The following is a 25,508-nucleotide window of genomic DNA, read 5'->3' as shown; positions in this document are numbered from 1 at the left end:
TGTACCATCATTACAGTATATACAACTAATAACTTCCTCCACTGGTGATGTCATCACTGTGCAATTCTGTACAGATGCATTTTCAGAACTTCTCATTTTAAGTCATTTCTATTATATTAAAAAGGCAACTGATATAGTTGTCTAGATATGGACTAGTTTATTCAGAACAGAACAGTTTATTCTTTATCATAGAGGTGCAACAGTTTGTATCAACTCACTGGTGTCACAAACAGAACATTGATTTGATTAATTATGAAATGTAACAGTAATTTACAGTGCAGTCAGTAATGTGTGTTCATGTACTGTTTTATTCATGTGTGTTTTAACTTTCACTGTTTTAACAAACTGATTTGGACCAACCCAGTTCCATCACAATTCAACACAGAATACAAAACACTTTATTGATCTATCTGTCTGTGGTATTAAAATGAAACAGATAGCTATTATTCATGTATTATCTGTTAAATTACATAGTCTCCCCTTTAATGAAAATTATAAATTATCCTCTTGAAACCCAGCATGCCTATTCAGGGGAGAACATTTGCCCAAAAATAGCAGATCTACAAGCTCACATCACGTCGTGAAGAGATTTGGTGCACAGAAAAAAAGTGGTCCAAGTAGCATTGTAACTCTGGCCTGTTTTACTAAGAATAGAAGGTTAAAGTGGTTAAGTAATGTCTACAGTGCATGTTGGGTAGAATTACAAGTTAGACAAACCAAAGCAAACATAAACTATTACATGTAAACACACCATCATGTAGCTGTACCAACACATCACATAACTAATACATTGTGAAAATGAGGATCTCACTAGATAACTATTTCACACATCCAAGGTCTATTTACAGAACATTGTACGTCGTTCCATCCTCCTTGATACAACTCAACACAGTCTTCTCCTTTATTACCAAAGTTATTAGGCTCTTTATAGCGCCAGTACCTGTAGGAACATTTCATTCATTACAATACCTTCACAAGAATGTTTTATTTCTTTGAATGTTTAGTTTTTTGGGCGGTGAAACCGCCCCTATATGTGAGGTTTGGATATTTGCACACCAAATCCTGCGCTGTGATTGGCCACAAATGTACCCCCCTAACCCTGCACCGTGATTGGCCAATCACAGTCTATTCAGGACTGTGATTGGCTAGGGAAACATGACACATGTGCATAGCCCTATAAATAGGACCATAACTTTAAAAAAAACATAAATGTGTTTTTTTTAAGTTATGGTTTCTTCCATCACTTCTTCCATCACTTCTTCCATCACTTCTTCCATCACTGTGATGACCACTGTGACCACACCGCCCACTTCACACTGGGTGTGATTTTTGTCTCCGCCGAAGGTGGAGAATATGTTTTCGCTTTGTGTGAGCAAACATTGTTAGCCAAGCTAACATTGGGCAAGCTCCACGTGACACGTGTCAATTTGTTGACACCAATGCCTCTGATTGGCTAGAGGGACGCGTGACGAAATAAAATTCTATAAATAGGTGTGTCACTTCAAAAAGCCCATACTTTTTGAAGTGAGGTAAAACAGGATCAATCAGACCTGATTGGAACAGTACCTTCAGTAAGTCCAAGTCACCCGTCTGTGCGTGTGTGTTTCCCTCTGAGAACACCTAACATTGGTCAAGCAAAGGCGCAGAAGGCCAAAGCTAAGAAAGCATACTCATCTACAATTGTAACGTAGAAGAGGACTAGAGTTGAAATGATCCCACAACAAAGCCGAACTCTTAATACGTGTCAATATGTTGACATCAATGTCTCTGATTGGCTAGAGGGACGCATGACGAAATACAATCCTATAATAAAAAGGTGTGTCACTTCAAAAAGCCGTTTACGTTTTTGAAGCGAGGTAAGACAGGATCAATCAGTCTTGATTGGAACAGTATCTTCTAGTCCAAATCACCCGTCCGTGCGTGTGTGTGTCCCTTTGAGAACACCTGACATTGGTCAAGCAAAGGCGCAGAAGGCCAAAGCTAAGAAAGCATACTCTTTTTTTTTTTTTTTTTTATTTAAAATTTTATCCCACGATTTTTGTAACCCATTTTTTTCACCCGGTGCCAATTTCGTAAGTGATCCTGGGCGCTACACCAGCCCTACACCAGTCCCCCACAGTAGGGAGGCCAGGGCCGACCTCATGCTTCCTTCAATGCATGAGAGCCAACTGACCTTCTTGTCACCTGACAGGGGGGAGTTTCCCTGGTTGGACGTAGCGCGTGGAAGGAACACGTTATTCAAACCAGTTCCCTTCCCCTCCATCAGGCGCCCCGGCTGTCATGGGGGAGGCGGTATAGTGACCAGGATTACTACATGTTTTTGTGAGGGTATTAAGGGCTTGAGTCTACAGAGGTGCAAGTGACTGGAGACAGTCTCCAGCCATGTCTCCAGTCGGTCTCCAGGCGTCGGGGGGGGCCCCCTTGTCTCCAGTCGCCCCCCTCATAGACCTCCATTCACTCTCCAGTCTCCAGAGGCCCCCACCTTCCTGAAAATCTCTCTCGTTTGCCTGTCCCCGCCCCCTTCACTGCTCTCTGAGTTTCTCAACGGCAGCCATCTTTGTTTTCATTTAGATGGACAAGAACACTCTATGCTTTTTAATTCATTATAGACCCCCACAACCAAACAATGATGGTCCCTTGGTGCAATAACATTTCGATTTTATGTTTTATATGTTTTTGATGACGTTAAGGCCTGGATTTGGACTTCTCTCTCCCAGCCTGCAGCAGCACAGTTGCCAGACTCTGCGAGAGAATCGAGCAACCTGGTCTATGAAAACAAAGCCCAAAAGAAGCGACTATATTGGCCACAGGAGCCCCCACGGATGGTCTCTTTGTGCTGGTTGGAACCCAATGACGTTTATATTTGATGTTTTATATGCTTTTGATGACATCCAGGCGTGGATTTTTACATCTATGTCACAGACTCCTGTCACAGCCAGCGTTGCCAGGTTCTGTGAGAGAAACGAGTGACTGGGTGTGAGCCCTTTTAAACCTACTGTATACATAGTCAATTTGAAAATAGCAGATCTACAAGCTCACAACGTGTCACATCGTGACGGATTGTGAGCTTGTAGATCTGCTATTTTCAAATAAATCTTGGGGGACATAATAAAGCAGACCTGGCTGCAAACATTGGTGAGAGCATATGTCAGACAGCAGCAGCATCAGAAGACAGGTAAGGTGCCTTGTAAACAGATGTTTAATGGCTCTAATTGTGCTAATGGAACATAATCATTGATCATTATACCCCTTAGTCCCTAAGGAAGACCCGATTTTATATTGAATATGATTTTAAATGTGGGCTGAGAGCTGCTTAAAGCTAACAAACAGTCCATGCTAGACATATCATTATTCATAGAACATCACTGATCAACATTAAAGCCTCGATTTTATATTTCATATTATTTAAAATATTTTTAGCTTTGTTTATTATATAGCAGTTTGAGGGAAAGAGCTCTAGCGCCGTTTTTGTACTGTTATTTAACATGACAGTTTAATGTTTTGTGGTCATGGGTCAAGGTGTGTTGGTCAATATGTTTACCTCCATCTGGGGTTTGTGGGTTTTGTAAACTGCTCAGTGTAACATGCATGATATTATACAACCCACATGCTAAATGAGGAGAAATCAAATTAGTGATTGACTGTTTCAGACAATGTAATGTATTGTAGATGTTGATTCTAATCACTGTATCTGATCTGTTTATTTATGTCAATTTTTTTCTGGGGACCCCAGTACAGTTCATCAGTAGGCCTACAGTTATTTTTAATAATATGATAGGGCAGTGGTTCTCAAAGAGAGGGTGTACAAATGGAACCAAATGGACCCATGAGGGTCCATATGGTTCCATTTATACACTCTTAAGAGTTAGGATTGTATAGTATAGATTGCGGTCCCAGAGGTAGAAAATGTTCAAATAGGGGTCTCTGTGATAGCGCATACTATGCGTTCATATTATTTGAGATATTTAATTATGTGTAGGCCTTTATGTATAGTCTACATGATTGTGGATGTTGTGTGTTCATTATGCTCCCAACTAGTGTAATAGAGTTGAGTCTTTGGACAGAGAGAGACTCAAAGCTGTTTATGTGAATAAAATGTTCATCCAATATGTGTAGGACCCCCAAATGAATATGCATTTGACTATAGGGTTTATTGATGATTTTGATGTTATATTAACACATTTTCCTGGAGACCCCCTGGATCCCCCTTAACTCATTTAAGCCACTGCCAGAGATTTTTCATTGAAAAAAAAAAGTACTCAGGAGCCGAGATACAAAATGTTAAGTTAACAAGGAAGTGGATGGGAGTCTAGATCTTCAAAAAAATCATATCTCCTTGGTCTTTGGGTTAAAAAATAAATAAATAAAAAAGATGTATATATATTATTTCTTTTTATTAAAAGTCGTTTTAGTCGTTCTTGGCAGACAGGGCTTAAAGGACAACTTTGTTTTTTTACAACCACGGTTTATATTTTAGCTTGTAATTAAAGTAAAAAAAAGATGAGTGTTTTTTTCTTTTCATTTACTGCTTTCTATAGTTTTAGCAATTTTCGCGATATTTTTTACAGTGGGCGGGGGCATTCTGTCCGGTGGTATTATGCCTTTTTTACACAATAAAAAAGGTCCTGTGGTCTTGGATGGCCAGATGTGAGTTATTGGGGGCTAGAAGAGCTACTGTAAATAATAATAAAGAAAACACTGGGTTATTGTGTAAAAAAATACATATTTAGCCACCGGACAGAATGCCCCCGCCCACTGTAAAAAAGATCGCGAAAATTGCTAAAACTATAGAAAGCAGTAAATGAAAAGAAAAAAACACTCATCTTTTTTTTACTTTAATTACAAGCTAAAACATAAACCTTGGTTGTAAAAAAACAAAGTTGTCCTTTAAAGGACAGAAGTCGTTTTAGTCGTTCTAGGCAGGGAATGAGTTAAGAACCCCTGGGGGTCCCCTGACAACAGGTCTTTTTAATATTTTCTGTATCACATGCAAGTAGGGACATGGTGGTGTCACAAAGCAAACAAGCACTGGTAGTTAGTACTTCTAGCTTATGTTGGTTTCAGGGTGCAAGTCCCTGCAGTGCTGTACCCTGCTGACTGTCTCACCTTTGTCCTGTATGTTTACATGAAATGTTATCACTCAATTAGTTGTCACGCTGTCCAGTTAACACATTTGGTTCCATTTGTACACTCTCAGAGTTAGGATTTTATAGTATAGATTGTGGTCCCAGAGATAAAAATCTAATGGGGGTCCGTGGTCTAATGCATATCAAACTGGGGGTCCTTGAAATTAAAAGGTTTGAGAACCACTCTGACAGGGGATACTGTGTGTTCATATTTGAGACAAATATTTATGCAAATATTCCACATTCACTTTTCACTTCATTAATGTTTTTAAATAGCCGATCTACAAGCTTGTAGATTGGCTATTTTCAAATAGCTGATGTATATAGGGTATATAGTAGCTTGCTGATTTTGATGCTATAGATATTAACACATTTTTCTGGGGACCCCAGTACAGTTCATCAGTACAGTTATTTAACATGACAGTGTGGTGCTAAAGCTGCAGTCGAAATCCAGCTCTTAGAGAACATGTGATATCCCCTGGTGTGTGTTCATATTATTTTAGATATTAAATGATGTGCAGGCCTATTGGCTTTGGACTGACAGAGACAGGCAGAAAGCTGTTCAACACATGTTCATCCTGTGTGCTGTTGCAGTGGTTCTCAAACCTTTTCATGTCAAGGACTCAAAATGAATATATCTTTGGCCATTTTAAGATTTTTTGAAAATAGCCAATCTACAAGCTTGTAGATCGGCTATTTTCAACCAGGTGATGAAAGGTTTAAAGTGGCTAAAATGTGTAACATGGATTATAGGCCAAATGCTACAGCAGAGGAAATGGTGAGAAATCAAATGAGTGATTGACTGTTTTAGACAATATGCATTGCAGATATGTTGATTCTAACCAAATTATTGTATCTGAGATATTTATTTATGTCTAGGCTCCTATGCTCTTGTTTAGTGTACATGATAGGGCAGTGGTTCTCAAACAGAGGGTGTACAAATGGAACCAAATGGACCCTCACAGGTCCATTTGGTTCCATTTATACACTCTTAGAGTAAATGTATACAATTTAAAATTATTTTAAAGTATAGATTGCTGTCCCAGAGGTAGAAAATGCTCAAATAGGGGTCCTTGAAATGAAAAGGTTTGAGAACCACTGTGATAGGGGATAATATGCGTTCATATTATTGTCTCCGCCAGGCCGAAAGGCATGGCGAGAGAGTATGTTTTGCACCCTGTCTGACCAGCTAATCTCCAGGACCGTTGGCATGATCGCAGCGAAACTATGCACACACACTCCCTGGATGCCAATTCAGATCCTCTGCCCCAAATCTTTCACATGGGCCTGTTATAGCGCCACCAGCTGACCACTTTTTGCAAAACCCATTTTTGACAGTACTCCTACAGATTCTGTCCAAACGTCACGTAAATCGGTACACAGTGGCCCTCATTTATCAACGGAGCGTATAAACCGGCTTATATTTTTCCATATATTCGGCCGTACACCAACGTCGAAGTCACATTTATCAACGAATCCTACACAGCCAATCCTAGCGTACATTGGGTCGGAGCCTTGATAAATGTCACGGCTGAAACCGAGCGCCATTTAAATAACACGCCCTTAAATATTCTCGAAACGCCCTGATTTTACGACATGGAGAACCAGAATACGACCAAATAAAGCATGGGAAGCCAAAAGAGTTTCGCCGCCTCGCCTCGCCGCCTGTCAAGTCACACACGCACATGCACACGCACACGCCTCTCTCTGTCTCACACACACATACACACACACGCCCAACTGTGTCTTTCATGTAATCCGTAACGGTACTATCTTTGTCACGTAGGCTTGTAGCCTGCATGAATTACATAATGATACCAATCACATCGCCATGAATGGGGTTTGTATATTAATTTATTTAACCCATACCGAGCAGTGCACAAGCAGTCATGTAGGATATTCCCCGTGAGACTCGGACGGGCGGCAGTGATCCCGTGCTGCCACGTTAATAAGAGATTCGATCGTCGGGTTGATATCCATAACCCAACCAGGTTGTGTAGCCTACATAACTCTCTATGACATAACTCCATAACATAGGACAAGCTACAGTAAGTTTGTAGACCTCACTGTCCATGAAAAGATGGTCGGGGCTCCCGAAAATGTTCTCGCAGAAGCGCTCGTATATTTTGAAAATAGCTGATGTACAAGCTCACAACGCATCGGGATGGGACCTGTTGTGAGCTTGTAGATCTGCTATTTTCAAATAGCCAATGCAGCCAGATCTGCAAGCTTAACCGAATGACTGTTAAAGCAGTTTGTTTAAATTACTTTATAAAATGTTATATTTTCACAGGGATTATTTGTTAGTGTAGATATACATTTAGGAGTGGATTATGTGTCCAGATGCCTGTCAGACAGTCAGACAATGCTTCTCCGCAGGTCTAGAATGGAATAAACGGGCGCAGCCAACGGCAACAACTGCTATCGACCAGACGTGAGATCTCAGCGTACGGTAGGATGAAGCCATCGTCAGGTTATATTGATAAATGCCGAAAGTTGCGGTGATCTCGCCGTACGCCCATTATTTGGTCTGCGCCACGTTGATAAATGAGGGCCAGTATCTCTATAGTCATTAAACAAAACGGGTCTTTCAGATTGAACTTTTTCACTATCATCAGTGTTTCCTTAATTCATGTTTTTTTTGTTTACACATGATTTTTTTCTATTGATATATTGCATTCATGTTCATGGGTATTTTCAGACATTTAACCACCTGTGAGGGGTTGTGAGCTTGTAGATCGGCTATTTTCAAATAGATGATGTATATAGGGTTTATAGTGGCTAGCTGATTTTTATACTATATCAAAGCTGAGAATCACTGTGCAATTGTATAGTGTGATTACAGGTCAATCAGTAAACACTAAAGGAAAGCTGTGTTGGTAAAGCCAGGTTAATCATATCTTTTCATACATTTTCATGCAAGTAAGGGCATGGTGTGAACATGGCAAAAAAGCACTGGTAGTAGGTACTCCTGGTTTCTGCTGGGAACAGGGTTCGAGTCCCTGCAGCGCTGTGCTTACTGTTTCACCTTTGTCCTGTTGTATGTTTACATACAAAGTTAGCACTCAATTCATAGATTCATAATACCTGAATGCACTTTTAATTATAGTACATCAAGCAGATAGCCCTGTGATTACATCTTATAGCACATGGTTGCATTACAGTGCAACCACAATGTGATTAAGTTCTTATTCACTATGCAAAGTTTTTGTACTGTGTTATGGTGTATTAGTCAGCACAGTGGATTAATATTTCTATCGATCTGGGATGTTAAGGTTGTGCAAAACTATGGTCAATGAATTGCCTCTTCAGCTAGATTAAACGGCAGTCACTTATAACTGTTGAGACTCCTACAACATTAAGACGTGTTGACATGGATAGCTTTGTGTCTAATAACATCTCTGTGTTAATGAATGGGGTATGAGCATTATGTCATACAGTGTAGATTGTAGATCGGACCATGTCGTACAGTACATGGTCTACAGACCATGTACTGTAGACCATGTCGGTCTACAGTACAACAAACTATTAAGATGTTTGTAATTACAACATGTACTGCTTGGTGTAATGTTTAAAGCAAAGTAGGCCTTGCACAAGCCCGGGATCGAACCCAGGACCTTTTGACCATGTCATGTGTAAATGACATGCAAATGGTCCAAACAGGGACACACCCTAATGCTAATCTGATCCCTCCCACATTGACTGGAGAAACCTCAGCCAATCGCTGGCCTCACAGAATGCACTACGGTACGGCTCATCCCCGCCCGCTAGGAGACACGGGGAGAACATGCAAACTCCACACAGAGAGGCCCTTTCGCCAACCCCACCTAGGGTATGGGCGCTGATGACGCGGAGGAGAAGACACGCCCCCAGCGCCCACAGCGTCCCCGGCGGGAATCGAACCCAGGACCTTCTAGCTGTGAGGCGACAGCGCTACCGACTGCACCACCGTGCCTCCTAAGAAAGCATACTCATCTACAACAGTAACACAGAAGAGGACTAGAGTCCTCTAGTCCCACCTCTAATCCCACAACAAGACCGAAATCTTAATACGTATTAATATGTTGACACCAATGCCTTTGATTGGCTAGAGGAATGCATGACGAAATACAATTCTATAAATAGGTGTGTCACTTCAAAAAACCGTTTACGTTTTTGAAGCGAGGTAAGACAGGATCAATCAGTCTTGATTGGAACAGTATCTTCTAGTCCAAATCACCCGTCCGTGCGTGTGTGTGTCCCTCTGAGAACACCTAACATTGGTCAAACAAAGGCGCAGAAGGCCAAAGCTGATCAAACACACCAATCAACTGCTGAAACTGTTCAAGACAATGAAGATGAAGAAGACAGACAAGTATTTGAACAAACCAGTCAATTATGACGACTCCCATATGATAGATTGCTTCAATGTAAACAGAGCATTGCTTCAATTAAACAGAGCTAAGAATCATAAAGAAAGAATGAAATTAATCAGAGACAAAAAATCGCTAAATGACAAAAGACGAAGACTAGCCATGAATGCTTACAATATGACACAGCAAAGATTGCTACAATCTCTGGAAGAAAAAGTAGAAGAGTCTGAAGAGAACATCGAAAGGAAAAAAAGGAACTGGTCAGAGTACACCTTTTTATTTAACTACAGTATATATCTTTTACTCTACTGTATCTCATTAGTTATTGCTATGATAATATAATTGCTATAGTCTGCTGGCGGAGACTTGTGCTCCGAGGAGCACATTTTCTAGTTTAATCATGATTTCAAATAATATTATAGGTAGTACTATTACATTATTTAACTGGATAATGAAATAAACAACAGATACAGTATAATTGTCTTTTTTTATAGCGTTTATACCATTTAGATTTTTTTTTTAATGAAATATGTGAATGTATAGTTGATGAAATGAAGAGTAGAAGAATGAAGGAAGGGTCTTACGTTGGTGTGGTCAGTGGCGTTCCATCTACCCACTTCCAGACTCCTTCTGCCTCTCTGTCAGTCAATCCCATCCACACTCTCTGGTTCCTGACAACGACTCTGACAACCAAGTCCTGGACAGAAAAGCAGCTGGTTACTGAAGTACAATCTGTACAATAAGTAGGTAGGTAGGTACTTTATTCATCCCCAAGGGGAAATAGATGTGTGTCTCTCAACAAAATGGAATAGGTTATTGCACTAATGGACACAAACACACGCGCGCATGCATGTACGCACGCACACACACACACACACACACACACACACACACACACACACACACACACACACACACACACACACACTTCACCTGTTTTTCTTTGCTGTTTATGATGATCAGGTCAGATTGTTTGGCTGTACAGTATGCTCTGCTCTCCTCCCAGGTTTTACTCTCAGTAGAAATGTAGAGATAACACACACCACCACCAACTGTAAATCCATGTGATTCTAACAACAAAATATAATGTTAGACACTGTTTTTACGTGTTCAGATTAATGACAAATGATTAACAACATGATATAAGAATGAATAAAAACAGTGATGTCTCACTGACCACAATGAATCCTCTTCAGGTGATCTTGTTCGTTAGTCATGTTGTTATATCTGATCTCTAACTCGTCCAAACTAGTCTGCAACTTGTCTTTCTGTTGGGTCATGTTGTTAAGTCTGGTCTGTAACTTGTCAAACATAGTCTTACACTGGTCTTGTAGTCCGGTCATGTTGTCATGTCTGGTCTGTAACTGATCAAAACTGGTCTGCTGGTTGTTTTTCTCTTTAATCAACACAGAATCTGTAAGAAGGAGAATCAATAAACAGTTTATATTTAAATTCAACTTTCTTCTGATAGTTATTTTCATTTGTCAAAGAGACAAAAGGACCTATTGCACAAAGACAACATGGCCGGTGGGGAGTGTTATACACTGGTGTTTAGGATGGAGGAACTGTGGCCAAGTGGCGAGGTGGGAGGGATCAGGGCTAATTATGATGAACAGACCTCCAATAGATGGACATAAACTCAGGCTCTACATGGACAGATAATGAACACTGAGCAGACATCTGCCTGTATAGGAGGTCAATGCAGCAGTTTAGTTTAGTTTTTCTCTTCCATTCATATGGTCTATGTGACTTGTCAATGAGAAATGTTTTCTATAGGGTTGTTAGTTACCCTCTGAATTTGTTTCCAGTCCATAATGTCTGGCAATGATCCAAACAAAACTTGGCAGTGTGTGGATTTGAAATAATCTATCTATAGCTGACTAATCAGTAAGCTTACTGCAGCTCTCCTCCCACAGCTGTGTACACGCAGGCAGGGGAAAAAATCAACTAAAGAAATTATCAATCTGCTTCATCTCACGCCAATCCACAAAGAGGTAAAATATCTAAAATATTTAATTCAACAGCCATCAGCAGTATTTGTGAGTCAAAACGTAGACATACATAGTGTTTATAGAATGCTACTCACAGAGTATGACCAGGACAATGATGCCAGCCAATAGGAGAAGACACAGCAGCCCCACACACACTGCAGCAGCTATGTAGCGATTCTGCTTTGACTCTTCACTGCCTGAAAAACAAACGGCATCAACATAATAGACACATCATCACACTTACTTTATATTAGGTTTTATAGAGTTTAGTTCCAAAATAAGACATTTGAAATAAGTTTGGGAAAAAGAAAAAAAAAATGAAAATGGCAGATCTACAAGCTCACAACTTTTTGTTTTACGAGTGCATTTTTTAAGACGTACCTATTATAATGGATAGTAAACCAAAAAAGTCAAAAAGAGAGTTTACCCACGTCTGCAAACACCACTACACTGTCTAACATCCATAGCTACGTTAACCCATTAAAACCGGGAAAGCATCCATCTACATTTTAGATTTTAGTGTTGGCTATTCAAAAATAGCAGATATACAAGCTCACCGCACGTCGCATCTGCTATTTTTGTTTTTTTAGTGTTAGGGGGTCCAATTTGCACGAAAAAGTTTGAGAACTATTGATTTAGAAGGCCTTTGTACAATCGGCCTCTGGTCTTGCATTAATTAATTATGGATTTTTTTTTTGTAATTGTTTTGTTTTTATTTTACCTGCATGTTGCTGTTGTGCTGTGTTGTTCTGTACAGCATCCTGCTGTATGCCGGGGTCAGGGTTGGGGTCAGGTTGGTTTGCAGTCACATAGATGTCTACTATTCTATCTTCCCACTCTCCTCTGTCTTCTCTCTCTCCTTCTCTCTCTCCATCTCTCTCTCTTCGGCCATATCTGACCTTCTTGGTCAGATCTGGCTTGGCATACACGTCCTCACTCATTCTAGTTGATCTGCAAACTGCACTCGCTGTACAACTTGTTGGAAAACAACCGTCACAAAAGCGGAAGATTAAAATGAATGCTTTGAAAAAATAGTGAAGTAATTTATTTCTCCTTTGTTCCTGAAAACTTCCCTTTCGGTAAATGCAAAGGTGCTAATTTGTTTATGAAACACTGTAGCTTTATGTATTCACAGACAATGAGTGCATACCATTGCATTAACCCTTTAAGGCCTGAGGCCGATTCTACGAATGTCTTCTAAATCAGTAGTTTTCAAACCTTTTCGTGCCAAGGACCCCCAAATTGATATGTATTTGGCCGCAGACCCCCCATCTGAGAATGTTTTGTGCCAGGGAGAAGATTTGTGTTAAAAAATACAAAATTATTCAACATTTTTCAAGATTTTTCAAAAATGTAAAAAAATAGCAGATGTACAAGCTCACAAGTGACTTGCTGTGAGCTTGTATATCTGCTATTTTTTAATAGCCAATGCTAAAATCTAATATGACACTTTCCCGGTTTTAAGTAAATAACATCACTGTCAATGAGGAACATGCAGGTTCTTCTGGTGGTCCCCCTTGTCCAGGGTCTCTATTCTCTTCAGGCCCAGATCAGCTCCAGCGTCTCCTCAGCCATGAATTCTATCAAACCACCTGCAGCCACTGTGTTTGGCGGCTGAATTTATTCCACGTTTGGAGACGTTTATTACCTTCTGCAGCAATATCAGTAAAAGTGACCGTTTTCTACTCCAGCCACAGTATCACTGGTCACAAACACTGAGCTTTGACCAGACATGGTATGACCAGGTGTATGCTGAGTTCTGTTGCATCATTTTGGTCTGTGTGGACCCCAGCACATAGCCTACCTGGTCTGTGTATGTTATGTATACACTATGAATTGCCCTTTAGGCCAGTGGTTCTCAACCTGAGGGTCTGGTCAAACATTGACCAAATTGTCAAATAATATTAGAAAGAGGCAACAATTTAGAAAATAGCCGATCTACAAGCTCACAACGCGGGGCATCTGCTATTTTCACAATAGTTATCTATGGAACAGAGTCAAACTAAAATTGAATGCCCCAACTTCTACATTCCAAGTGCTTATCAGGGTGGGGGGTCCCCGGTTCATATATGATTATTTTGAGGGGGTCACGGCCTGAAAAGGTTGAGAACCACTGCTTTAGGCTGTAACATTACTATGTTTTTCTTAGTAGCCTAATGACAACATGCCACACTACCTTTCTTAGTTTTTCCTTTTTCCTTGTTATTATTTGGGGGCATTTGCAGGTCTTATTCAACAGAAACAGTGGAGAGACAGGAAGAGCATGCAGCAAAGGGCCTTGGGCCAGATTCTAACTCGGGCTGAGCCTTAAAGGAATACTTCACCCATTTTCAAGCATATCTTCATATAATCCTCATTAATGCTCATTATAAGATGGCACCATTTCTGTCTACTCACTCTGTGTCTCATTGGTGTGCTGTGGACAGTTCAGAAACCTGACTACCAGTGACATCATCGATGGGGGTTCCAAGCTATAGTAATAGCAATCTGGGAACCCAAAGCCAAATGAGAATGAAAAACAGCGCCCTCTGCTGTTTGTGCTATCTCATGTTGGCTCTGGGACAATGAAAGCGCAGCACACATGCGCAAAGGAAACCGGGGTTTTAGTCTGCCTTCACGCTGCACTTCCGGGTGGTGCGACTATGTTTTCATTCCCACTAACAATATTTCTACACGGAACACTAACACCACTTCTCCCAGAGAACATGGATCGTTTTGGTTATAAGCCCACTTGTTTCTATGATGAAAGAGCAAGTTAAAATGTGAATATCTTTCCGTGGTTTTGTCTGCTCCGCGGACGCTATTGTTAAATTAGTTTTGGCTTGTTTCGAGTAGGGAAGGATCAGCGGACACATAAATCCCGCCCACTACATTTGATTGGGTAAAGCGCGGCCTGCTTCCTGATCTGAAGGCACGCCCACGCCCACACAGTGCGCACACGTTTTGACGAACCTTCACGACAGATTCTAACGCAGAGCAGAATCTGTTCTTGAGAGATTATAGTAATAGAAACTACAGCCTTTCTCTTCTTGGAAAGGTAGCATGCTGAAATAGAAGCCATTGTTCTCGCATTAATAAAGGAATAAAGTTTGAAAACTTGTTTGAAACCTGTCTACCAATGATGTCACTGGTAGGCAGGTTTCGGAACTGTCCTCAGCCTTCCTCTGAGGCACAGAGTTAGCAGACAGAAAGAGTGTCATTTTATATTGAGCATTAGTGAGGACCAGTTGAGGATAAAAAGTGCTACTTTAATGGTATGCACTCTACCAGCTGAGCCACTAGGGGCGCCCACCACACTACTTTTAGATGTGTTCGATGTCCACGCAATTGTCTCCATACAGCCTGTAACTCTGTAATACACTGTAATCAGAGCCGTCTGGGAGAAATGCGGGGCCCTGTGCGAAGTCGCGTGCGCGCGCAGCGCGCGTGCGCAACCCCATCCTCGCGCGCGCGCGAGGATGGGTGGGTTTTTTTGGGCGGTTTTGGGCGGATATTTCCGAGTTTTTGGTGGTTATTTGCGGTTATTTCTTTTTATAACTCTTAATAAATGTGATTCTGTTCATAAAAATAAAAATAAAAATAAATGTTTTTTTGCGGGGATCCCCCAAGCGCGGGGCCCTGTGCGGCCGCACAGTTCGCACACCCCTTCCTGCGGCCCTGACTGTAATGATTAAATAATGACAGTCACTTTATTATATCCCTGCCCCCCATCGGCCTGTGCCTTTTCATACACACACACAAACCCAAAACATTGTCATCACATGACCCAGGCAGACAGAAAGATGGTGGGAGGTAGGACACGCCTCCTGGCGGAGATTTGCACTCTACTGAGCGCGCCTGTGAAGTTTACAGTATGTTCTTTAACCCATTAAGACCTGAGGCCGATTCTACAAATGTCTTCTAAATCCTAACAGTTTTCTGAAAAACGTATGTCGCACAGTGCTCAAAACTTTTCATGTCAAGGACCCCCAAAATGTTATGTATTTGGCCGCCAACTGCCCATCTCAAAATATTTTGTTCCAGGGACCCCCAGAAGCAAAGATTTGAAAAATGTTTGTTTAAAAAATATATTATATTGAAAGATTTGCAAAAATGACACACACAAATATATAGCTAAAAGCTAAAATGACACAGATGCTTATTGGGTTAATGTACTGCTCCACTGTATGTATGGGGTTTCTTTCTTTTTTTCCTTTATTTATTCAGGGAAGCCCATCGAGAGCAAGCTCTCTTTTTCAAGGACGCCCTGATCACAGCATGTAAAAGGTATAAAACACAATACATATAATGAAAAACAATAACACACATTTGAACTACAATAAAACAAATCACAGATGCCAATAAATATAGGGTACTCAAGAAGCACCCTAAATATCTCTATTGAGATCTGCTAGTTTCAAAAGATTTCTGTACATTTCATACATTTGAAAACGTGTGAAACCGGACCTCTCATTTATACAGTCTATGAACGGGACATTCTGCATAATGAGTACCTTCTACTTTTGGTACTTTAAGTACATTTTTATACCAATACCTTTGTACTACTCAAGTAAATGTTCAATTCCGGACTTTTGCTATTTCTACATATTGATGCTTTTACTTAAGTAAAACATGTGAGTACTTTTTCCACAACTGCTCAACTCCGGCAAGAAAAACAAGTGATGGTGCAAGAGGCATGTCCTGCACTGTGTTGAGTTCTGTGGCTGTTGACAAGCCAGCCTGCTGTTGTTTAGGACTGGGATAACTCCATCAAAGGTGGCTTGGACACATAGGCATCGGTCAGAAGGGCCTGAATGTCCCCCCACTATTGGGGGGACACTATTGCGATCGACTGGTCTATCTATTTATTTATTTTTCCCGACCGGCGCTGGTCTATCACCCCACCATTTCCCATTGTGTTGCCGCAATGACCGTTCTGTTTTAATGGCTACGTGCAGTTACTCTCTCAACTCGATCAACTAGGTGTCAGACAAGCTACACAACAAATCGTTGATCTGTGTATGCTGGCTGTGGGTGTGAAAGAAGTAGATGCCCGCAGGGCTCGGCTGCTAGAATCAAGTGCTGCTATGATAGACTGGCTGACCAGGGATCAGATTACTGCAGGCAAAATATGGGGGAACAAAGTTGTTCCTCCAGTTAAAGTGAGAGCCGAGAGCGCACGCACAAAGCACATCAAATTATACCTCAGTGAAATCAAAGTGCACCGTGGCATCACATGATCATGGATCCGATTCCTTATTAATCGAGGCGAAAACATGCAATTTAAGGTCAATGGCCCTCATTTATCAACGGAGCGTATAAACCGGCGTATATTTTTCCATATATTCGGCCGTACACCAACGTCGAAGTCACATTTATCAGCGCATCCTACACAGCCGATCCGTACATTTGGTCCCAGCCTTGATAAATGTCACGGCTGAAACCGAGCGCCATTTAAATAACACGCCCTTAAATATTCTCAAAACGCCCCGATTTTACAACATGAAGAACCAGAATACGACCAAATACATCATGAAAAGCCAATAAGAAAGAGTTTCCCCCGCTCGCCTCGCCACACACGCACACGCACACGCACACGCCCCTCTCTCTCTCTCACACACACACACACACACACATACACACACACACACACACACACACACACACACACACACACACACACACACACACACACACACACACGCCCGCCCGCCCAGCTGTGTTTTTCATGTAATCCGTACCGTAGCGGTACAATCTTTGTCACGTAGGCTTGCAGCCTACATGAATGACATATTATGATACCAATCACATCGCCATGAATGGAATACGTTTGTATATTAATTTATTTAACCCATACCGAGCAGTGCGCGTTCGAGTTACACAAAAATAAAGCCGTCATGTAGGCTATTCCCATTTCCCAGTGAGACTCGGACCGTCGGACGGGCAAGTCCCGTCCCGCTCCGCATTAATGAGAGATAGCCTGGAGAGAAAATTAATGGATGAAGGCTGGTGTGTGTTGGACCATGGGTTAAATGTCTGATCTCCCGGTGGCCATGAAAATATAACAGCAGCGCCGCTGCACCGGTCTAGCAGCGCCGCTGCACCTGTCTAAACTCCCGAGAGTGCTCTCGCAGAAGCGCTCGTATATTTTGAAAATAGCAGATCTACAAGCTCACAACGCCTCGCGATGCGACACTGGCTTGTGAGCTTGTAGATCTGCTATTTTCAATGCAGCCAGATCTACAATCTTATCTGAATGACTGTTAAAGCAGTTTGTTTAAATTACTTTATAAAATGTTATATTTTCACAGGGATTATTTATTAGTGTAGATATACATTTATGAGTGGATTATGTGTCCAGATGCCTGTCAGACAGTCAGACAATGCTGCTCCGCAGGTCTAGGATGGAATAAACGGGTGCAGCCAACGTCAACAACTGCTATCGACCAGACGTGAGATCTCAGCTTACGGTAGGATGAATCCAATGTCAGGATATATTGATAAATGCAGAAAGGTGCGGTGATCTCGCCGTACGTCCATTATTTGGTCTGCACCGCGTTGATAAATGAGGGCCAATGTCTCTTATTGTAAGCTGCTACAGCATGGAGTAGGCTATAGCTGACATCTCGCCTACTGTGTTAGAACAGCATTTTAGGTTTGTCAGGTCCATAAAATAATGGGTGCCTTCGGGGTGGGTCTTTCTTTTTTCTTTTTTTATGTCGGCTTCACTCAGAACCAATTTCAGGGGTCCATGAGGGTTTGGGTCCACCATTTTGAACATGTGAAGAGCTCTATGTGTAAAATATCTAATCTAATATGTTCACTATTTATTCTGACTTCCTTATTACTAAGTGGTGTTTATTGAAATGCAATGTTTCATGTAGTTCTTCTAACTTTCACTAGAGTAAGCTTGAATTTCCCTTAAATTAAAGTCTGAAAATTACTTTAACATTTACAATCTGTTCTTTACCCAGAGCTATAGTGCTTATAGTTAGTTAATTAAATTCCGAGGGCTCGTTGTCCATTTGGTTACATTTGTATACTCTTCGGAGCTACACCAAAACTGACAGTGACGTCATCGTCGACCCCCCAGCTAATGTCCCCCGACTTTTTCTCTCATGCCGGCGCGCTTGCTTGAACATCAAACGCAAATCCTCCCTACTGTTTCCACACATGCTTGAACATCCATATGTCAACAGCTGACAACTCTCTGTAAACAGGCATGCTCACAGGATGTGTCCAAAACTACCGATGTTTGTTTAAAGTCCCGCCTGGCCGGGCGGCATCATTTGAACTGAAGCAGGGCATCGTGGAGGAGAAGATAAAGGGAGAGAGGAGAGGAGTGGAGAGGGGAGAGGAGAAGAGAGGAGAGGCGACGGAGGGGAGGGGAAGGGAGGGGAAGAGAGGAGAGGAGAGGAGAGGAGAGGAGAGGAGAGGAGAGGAGAGGAGAGGAGAAACAAGAAGGGTCGCGGACCGATTGTCACAAGTAAATATTTCCTTGTGTCCGTTTCCTACATTTAAAAATATATACATTTCAAAGATCAAAAAAAGTTTAAACAAAATAAGTCACAATTGTTCATCAATTAAAAACAATTCAAAGTATTTCATGAGAATAAAACAAAATCTAATAATTTCCATAAATAATTTTAAAAACAAGTTTATATAGGGAAAATAGCAGATCCACAAGTTAGTAGATCTGCTACTTTCACTACTTTGGGTCCTGGGCAAACGGAAATGAAATGAAAAACGTCCTTGTTTGTATTTTGTGGCGAGGCTGTGGGCGAGTGGCAGACAGTATGATCTCAGAACATAGTTGACGCTCCAAGCTAAATTGGCCTCAACCCTCCTCCTGTCATCACGTCTTTTCCCGCCAAACACTTTCCGCAAAATCCTTTATGATAGGACATCACAGGGAGCTCTGCAGACCGATGATAATCCTTCAAACATTTTCATCACTTCAATCCCCCATTCCCGCACCCCCGTCCATTCCGTCTGCACGCTGATTGGCTGTCTGCAGATCTAATCTGCCAGCCAGAGCATGCAGGTCCTGACAGATCGCACACCAAAAACAGCTCCGTTCCCCCCTCGGGGTGACGAGGTGTCAAAATAATACTCTTCTCAATGCTCTGAGTGGCGGCCTCGTTTTAAAATATGTAATTTCAGCCACACACCTATACAGTAACATATTCAATGCACTGGTTCTCAATATGGGGTCCGGGGACCCCCGCGCGAGTCGGAGGGCTCGCTCGAAACGGTGGTCCTTGAGGCGGTTACATAAGGTCCCCGCAAGGGTCTATTTCACTCATTATTTCACCAGCTAGAAGTTAACCCAATGAGAGAATGCATAAGAACAGTCTGTCTATTCTCTTCAGAAAGTTTGGTGGGATAGCATTCTCACATTATTAACGGTGGTTTACTGGTTTATATCTCTAGTTGCACAACAAAAACAGCTGATCTGCAAGCTCACAAAACTGGTAACCCTCCATGTCCCTTCTCTCTCTCTCTCTCTCTCTCTCTCTCTCTCTCTCTCTCTCTCTCTCTCTCTATCTCTCTCTGGCCCCCCTTTCTGTCTGTCTGTCTGTCTCACACGCTGTGCGCGCGCACGCGCGCACGCACGCACGCACGCACACACACACACACACACACACACACACACACACACACACACACACACACACACACACACAGGACATGCAACTTCTCCTGCCATGTTTAATTTACAGCACTCTTGTCCAGTAACCATTTGGGAGAAATTTCAGAGAAAACTATTTCCTATACAAAAATAACAATCTAGAAGCTTTTTACCAGATGTGCCTCAATGCACTGCTTATGAACTATGCTTCATTCTGCCAGTGAGTTGGTTTATGATGGTGCTCTAAGGAGAGAGGGACTCACATCACATCATGTTGAGAGAGAGACAGAAAAATACAGTAAAATACAGAGGATTTGTACTTTGTTGTAAGACGGAATTGTGTGCCGAAAAAAAGCTGATCTATACAAGCTCACAACGAGTTGCATTAGATTGGCATTTTGGGCGCATGCAACTGTATGCTAATAAATGAAGCATAAAATGGATACAAAAATAGTCTAGCGGGAAGAAGGGGGTATCATGCACCCCCCAGAAATATACTTCTAATCACTTTCTAGATTGGAGTAAATGTGTAGAAAATGTGGAGCTATGTTAAAAAGTTGTCAAAATGTCACATGTACCATTTTAAAGTAGCTAATACCGGCATTATTGAAAATTTCATTTTCACTATAACTCAGTATTGCACTTAACTGAACAAATAAGGTGTCACGTTGTGAGGGTCAGACAAGGATCATAGTGATCACATGTACCTGTGGCATGCTGGTGTGCCAAATCAGTGCTGCCATTGCAATATAATCACATTTTTAGCCATCTGCAAAATAATTGCTTATCAATCACTTTCTTCGCCAATATGTTCATAAAGGTGTCTACTACACCTCACAATTAGTTCCAACCCAAATCCTCAGTGAAACTTTGTGAGAGCCAATCAAAGTTGGGGTACCCTGAGGGCCTGCATGGGTGAAAAACTGTACAAATACAAATTGGCCAATATGAGCTTATGGGATGTCTAATTAGTGCTGAATCCATTCCCACTATTATATTTTAGTAAGACTGATCCCATCCCATGCCATATAATCGGCTACGCACACCTTTTAGGCGGGCTCCATCAAATTGTGGTGGCCATAATTTTCACTTTTCACATTTTTGTTGAGTGGTATATTTTGATACTCAAATGGAAATGTCTTTAATTTAGCATTAACTTTGAAATGTGATCTAAGAGTCTATGTCCATGTTTGTGATGTCCAGCAATGCATCTATTACCACGGTGCAGTCATGCGACCTTTCCTCGTTAGCATATTTGGCAATAATATGTGTTTATTTGAGAGGGACAGACAGTATAATGTTAATGAACAGGGCATTCAGCAGTACAGCATTGCATAGCTAACATGCAATTAGAGGTTTAAATATATGGGACTTAGCAAGAATGCTATTTTCATCCTTAGTCCCTGACATGTAAGAATAAAAACAAGATACCACAGTATGTAAGACAAAATACAAGGTAAAAAAATAAATACAAAACAAACATAGCAAAAGTGCAATGCGTAAATAAAACTAGAAAACAGACACAAATACAGTGGCATTTAAATGAAGGAGAACACAAAAATAGTGAAATACCTTTAGGTACAGTTTATTTAAGAGTTGATGTAAGAATCATTAAAAAAAACTGTCCTCGGTTTAGAATGTGTGGTCTGGGAGAGAGCTCCACTTCAGCAGAACGTGCAGGTCAGCAGGGGAAATATTTTACTGTGTGTCGGTGCTTTGCACAGAGTGAATAATGTCCGACATGACAGTTTAATGCTTATTCTGGTGAAAAACGCTTCCTCCGTGACTTTCTGGGGCAGAGCGGTAATCGTCACTGTCGGGGTGGAAAGCTTGTATGTCCAAAACCGTTACCTCTCAGGAAATGGAACAAAGAAGGACTGCATGTGTTCAAATAGCTCCAAGTTATTGTTTAGTCACAAGCTCTAGTTAATAGTTTTCATTGGTTCAATTATATAATAAAACCCACATATAAAACATTTAAAGACCTGCAATGTCAATATTTCAAACTTTGAATTTGACCTCTTTATTAATAAACATTATGTAAAATACCACACCACATTATCAAAAGGATAAAATGCAAAAAAGCCAGCGGCTTGTTTCCATTGCGGTCCTTTATGTGCAAATTATGTCGTGTTCTATAATGTGTATGTGTATGCGTGTACACATTTTTTATTCTTTATTCTTTATCAAGAATAATGGCTTCCAGGAAGAGAAAGGCTGTAGTTTCTATTAGCTTGGAATCCCCATCGATGAGACACAGAGTGAGTAGACAGAAATGGTCCCATCTAATAATTAGTGAGGACCAATTATATGAAGATAGTTTGAAAATGGATGAAATGCTCCTTTAACCACTTTCACTTTACCTTTTTTTTGTCAAAAATACTTTTGCGTGACACTCTTGTACATACAGTACATGGGCAACTGGCGGCCCGGGGGCCACATGCGGCCCCACCTTCACTTAATGCGGCCCGCAGGTTAATATCGGAATACTGATATATTATTTATTTCAGCTGTTACAGTTCCAAACATGCAAACATGACCCGCTTTAATTACTTCAGTCTATATTAGTAGCTTAATGACTAGTATTAAAATTCTATTGTCTTTTTTATGTCCAATGTATTTGTATTTAAGTTCATAAAGTTAACATAAGTATAACTAAATGCATTTGAAATTAAATACAAATGTTAATTATCAAGATAAAAAAAAAAAAAAAAAAAACAGGATTCCAATTCAAAAATAGCAAATCTACAAGCTCAAAACGCGCAGTGCGACACGTTTTGAGCTTGTAGATCGGCTATTTTTGCTCTTTTGTGACATAGAATGGCGAATTACGGCATTCATTTACGAAAAAAGTTAAAATACGGAGATAAGAGATGTCTGCCAGTAGGCTATGCAATGTGGCCCTCTGGAGTGAGTGTGGAAGTATAGTGGCCCTCTCCATCATCAAAGTTGCCAAACCCTGCTCTTGTACGATGAAATATATAGGGCAATATTTGATGAAAACACATTAAAAGGTTGAAATATGGAGATACAAGGTATCTGCCCGACAGCGACGTTATTCAGGAGAAAAATGGTTCCTTCATGACTTTCCAGGGCAGTGGAGTATACTCATACTCCATGGGGCCGGGGAGGGTTTCAGTGAAATATGCTGCTGATTCACATTCATGAATTCAAGCTGGGGGTATAAATTACACCCCAGACATTTCAATCCCACTCCCCCATACAGAGCACTATTTCATCACAAAATGAAAGGGAGGGGAGCGCACGGCGATCAACGGTATAATTCGTGACTCGTCCATTTTGGAGTATGAGACACATTTTCCAGCATGACGTCAAGTGAAGCAGCGATGCACAATTATTCTTTCTATTATATCTTATAGCTGCAATCTGTAAATTGTATGAAAACATCTACTCTAAACATCTACCGCTCAATCAAGAGGCAATCCTCGCTTGGTCAGGAGAGATTGTTGAGCTTATCAGCTTCATACAGTAGGCCTTCTGTCAGCTGTATGACCTTATAGTTGACAGGTTGACAGGACCCTGTTGGCATTAGGGATGCACGATTAATCACTCTTCATCTGCAATATCTGCCTTAAAAATATCGGTATTGAACCGATAATAATATAGTTTTGACTATGGCCAATATATATATATATTTTTAATAATTATGTTTGAATGTGAGCTTTAAAAAAAGAAGAATAAAACATCAGTGAAATAGGACGTTCTGCATTTCACACACAGTACTTTAACAGTACTTTTGGTACTTATTTTGATGCCAATACATTTGTACTTTTTCACAAGTCAGATTTTGAATACAGAGTCATTTTCTACATTGTGCTAGGCCTATTGCTGCTTTTACTTAAAGGGCAAGACCACTTTGGTAGAGGTTTGGGTTGTGTAGTTACCTTGCCATGATGTAACAACAAAGGTGGAGAATAAATCAAAAATAATTGCGCCATTGATTAGAAATTGATAATTAAAAATATGCAGATGTGACTTATAGTCATTGGAATGCCTTCTGAGGGCAGCAATATGCTTCTTGTTGACGTACAGTGTACGGTGAAACAGGTAACTAACTACACAACCCAAACATCTACCAAAGTGGTCTTGTCCTTTAAGTAAAGGTAGCTACCACTGCAATAGGACATGAATGGAGGGCTGCTCTAAAAATACAGTTGATGGTTGTTTGCCAGAAATACTCCTCTTGAGCTTATTAAAGTGTTTCCATTTCTTTTTAAGCTCCATGTTAGGCACAGCTCTGGAAGATTAAGGACACAGCAAGACACATTAATCTGCTCATTCATACACACACACACACACACACACACACACACACACACACACACACACACACACACACACACACACACACACACACACACACACACACACACACACACACACACACACACACACACACAATGTAAATCAACAGATTCAGGGACTCAAATCCCCTCAGATTTAACTATTTCTGGATGCCTCTCTTATAGCTCTTGTCAGGCATCATCTTTTTTTAATACTTCACCCCTTTCATTATGTAATTAGGTTAACTAAATTAGCTCACTGCAAACCCAGTCAGCAGTCATAAATGTAATGAAGTTATTAAGGTTGCAGATTTATAGAGCGTGCCAAAAATCCTGAAGGGGGCGTCAACAAGTGTCTTTTGGTAGCTGCGGACATCTTTGAGGGGTAAAAACCAGGTTGACTTAACATTGCCCAATGCCACGCCCAATGCCTCGCCCCCGCAGCCTGATTTGCCCCTTCTGCTGGTGACGACACGTTGGCACGCTTAATAGAACCATTAATATAGGCTATAAACTGCTGATCTGACTTCATTACATTTATCTTAGCAGGTTGTAAAAATGGCATAAAAAGAAGAAAAAAGAAAGTAGGCCTAATAGTCTACAGTATCTTTACTGCCCTTTTTTTCTGAAATATGCTGAGAAGCAAAACTCATGGGACATAATATATTATTTCTATAGACCCAATTAAAAATGAAACTCATTTAGACTTGTATAAATGACAAGTATACAGTCTATCTTCATTGCCATTTTCTATTAAATATGCTGAGAAGCTAAACTCACGGGACATCATTTATAATTATCATTATATAATCGTATAATATATTATTAGCATTATTACAGTATTACAGTGAATACAGTATCATGAGGAAGACTCTACTCTTACATGTAAGCATACTGTATACTGTATAGTGACACTATACAGTTAAACACTATAATAGTGTTTAATCCTTACCACGCTGCTATGATAACTGCTTTTTTCTCAGGAATGGATACATCTGCCTGCCTGCCTGCCTGCCTGCCTGCCTGTCTGTCTGTCTGTCTGCCTGTCTGTCTGTCTGTCTGTCTGTCTGTCTGTCTGTCTGTCTGTCTGTCTGTCTGTCTGTCTGTCTGTCTGTCTGTCTGTC

At 40.9% G+C, this 25,508-nt stretch overlaps 1 protein-coding gene across 1 annotated transcript; it reads right to left on the bottom strand.

Moving 5' to 3' along the window:
* Positions 1 to 294: 294 nt before the first annotated feature.
* On the bottom strand, positions 295 to 12,410 carry LOC308078309 (uncharacterized protein; the record flags this gene model as incomplete). The annotated part of the gene is made up of 6 exons (XM_080419427.1): positions 295 to 940; positions 10,063 to 10,175; positions 10,412 to 10,548; positions 10,656 to 10,892; positions 11,565 to 11,666; positions 12,191 to 12,410. 6 exons carry the CDS (start codon positions 12,408 to 12,410, stop codon positions 811 to 813), a joined length of 939 nt encoding a protein of 312 aa, XP_080275553.1. The 3' UTR covers positions 295 to 810.
* Between the last annotated feature and the right edge of the window lie 13,098 nt (positions 12,411 to 25,508).

This window comes from Gymnoscopelus braueri, assembly GCF_963280865.1.
Source record: "Gymnoscopelus braueri genome assembly, chromosome: 22".
In the NCBI taxonomy this organism is placed as follows: domain Eukaryota; kingdom Metazoa; phylum Chordata; class Actinopteri; order Myctophiformes; family Myctophidae; genus Gymnoscopelus; species Gymnoscopelus braueri.
The sequence above is the reverse complement of the archived record's forward strand: the minus strand, read 5'-3'. Positions and strand labels throughout refer to the sequence as shown.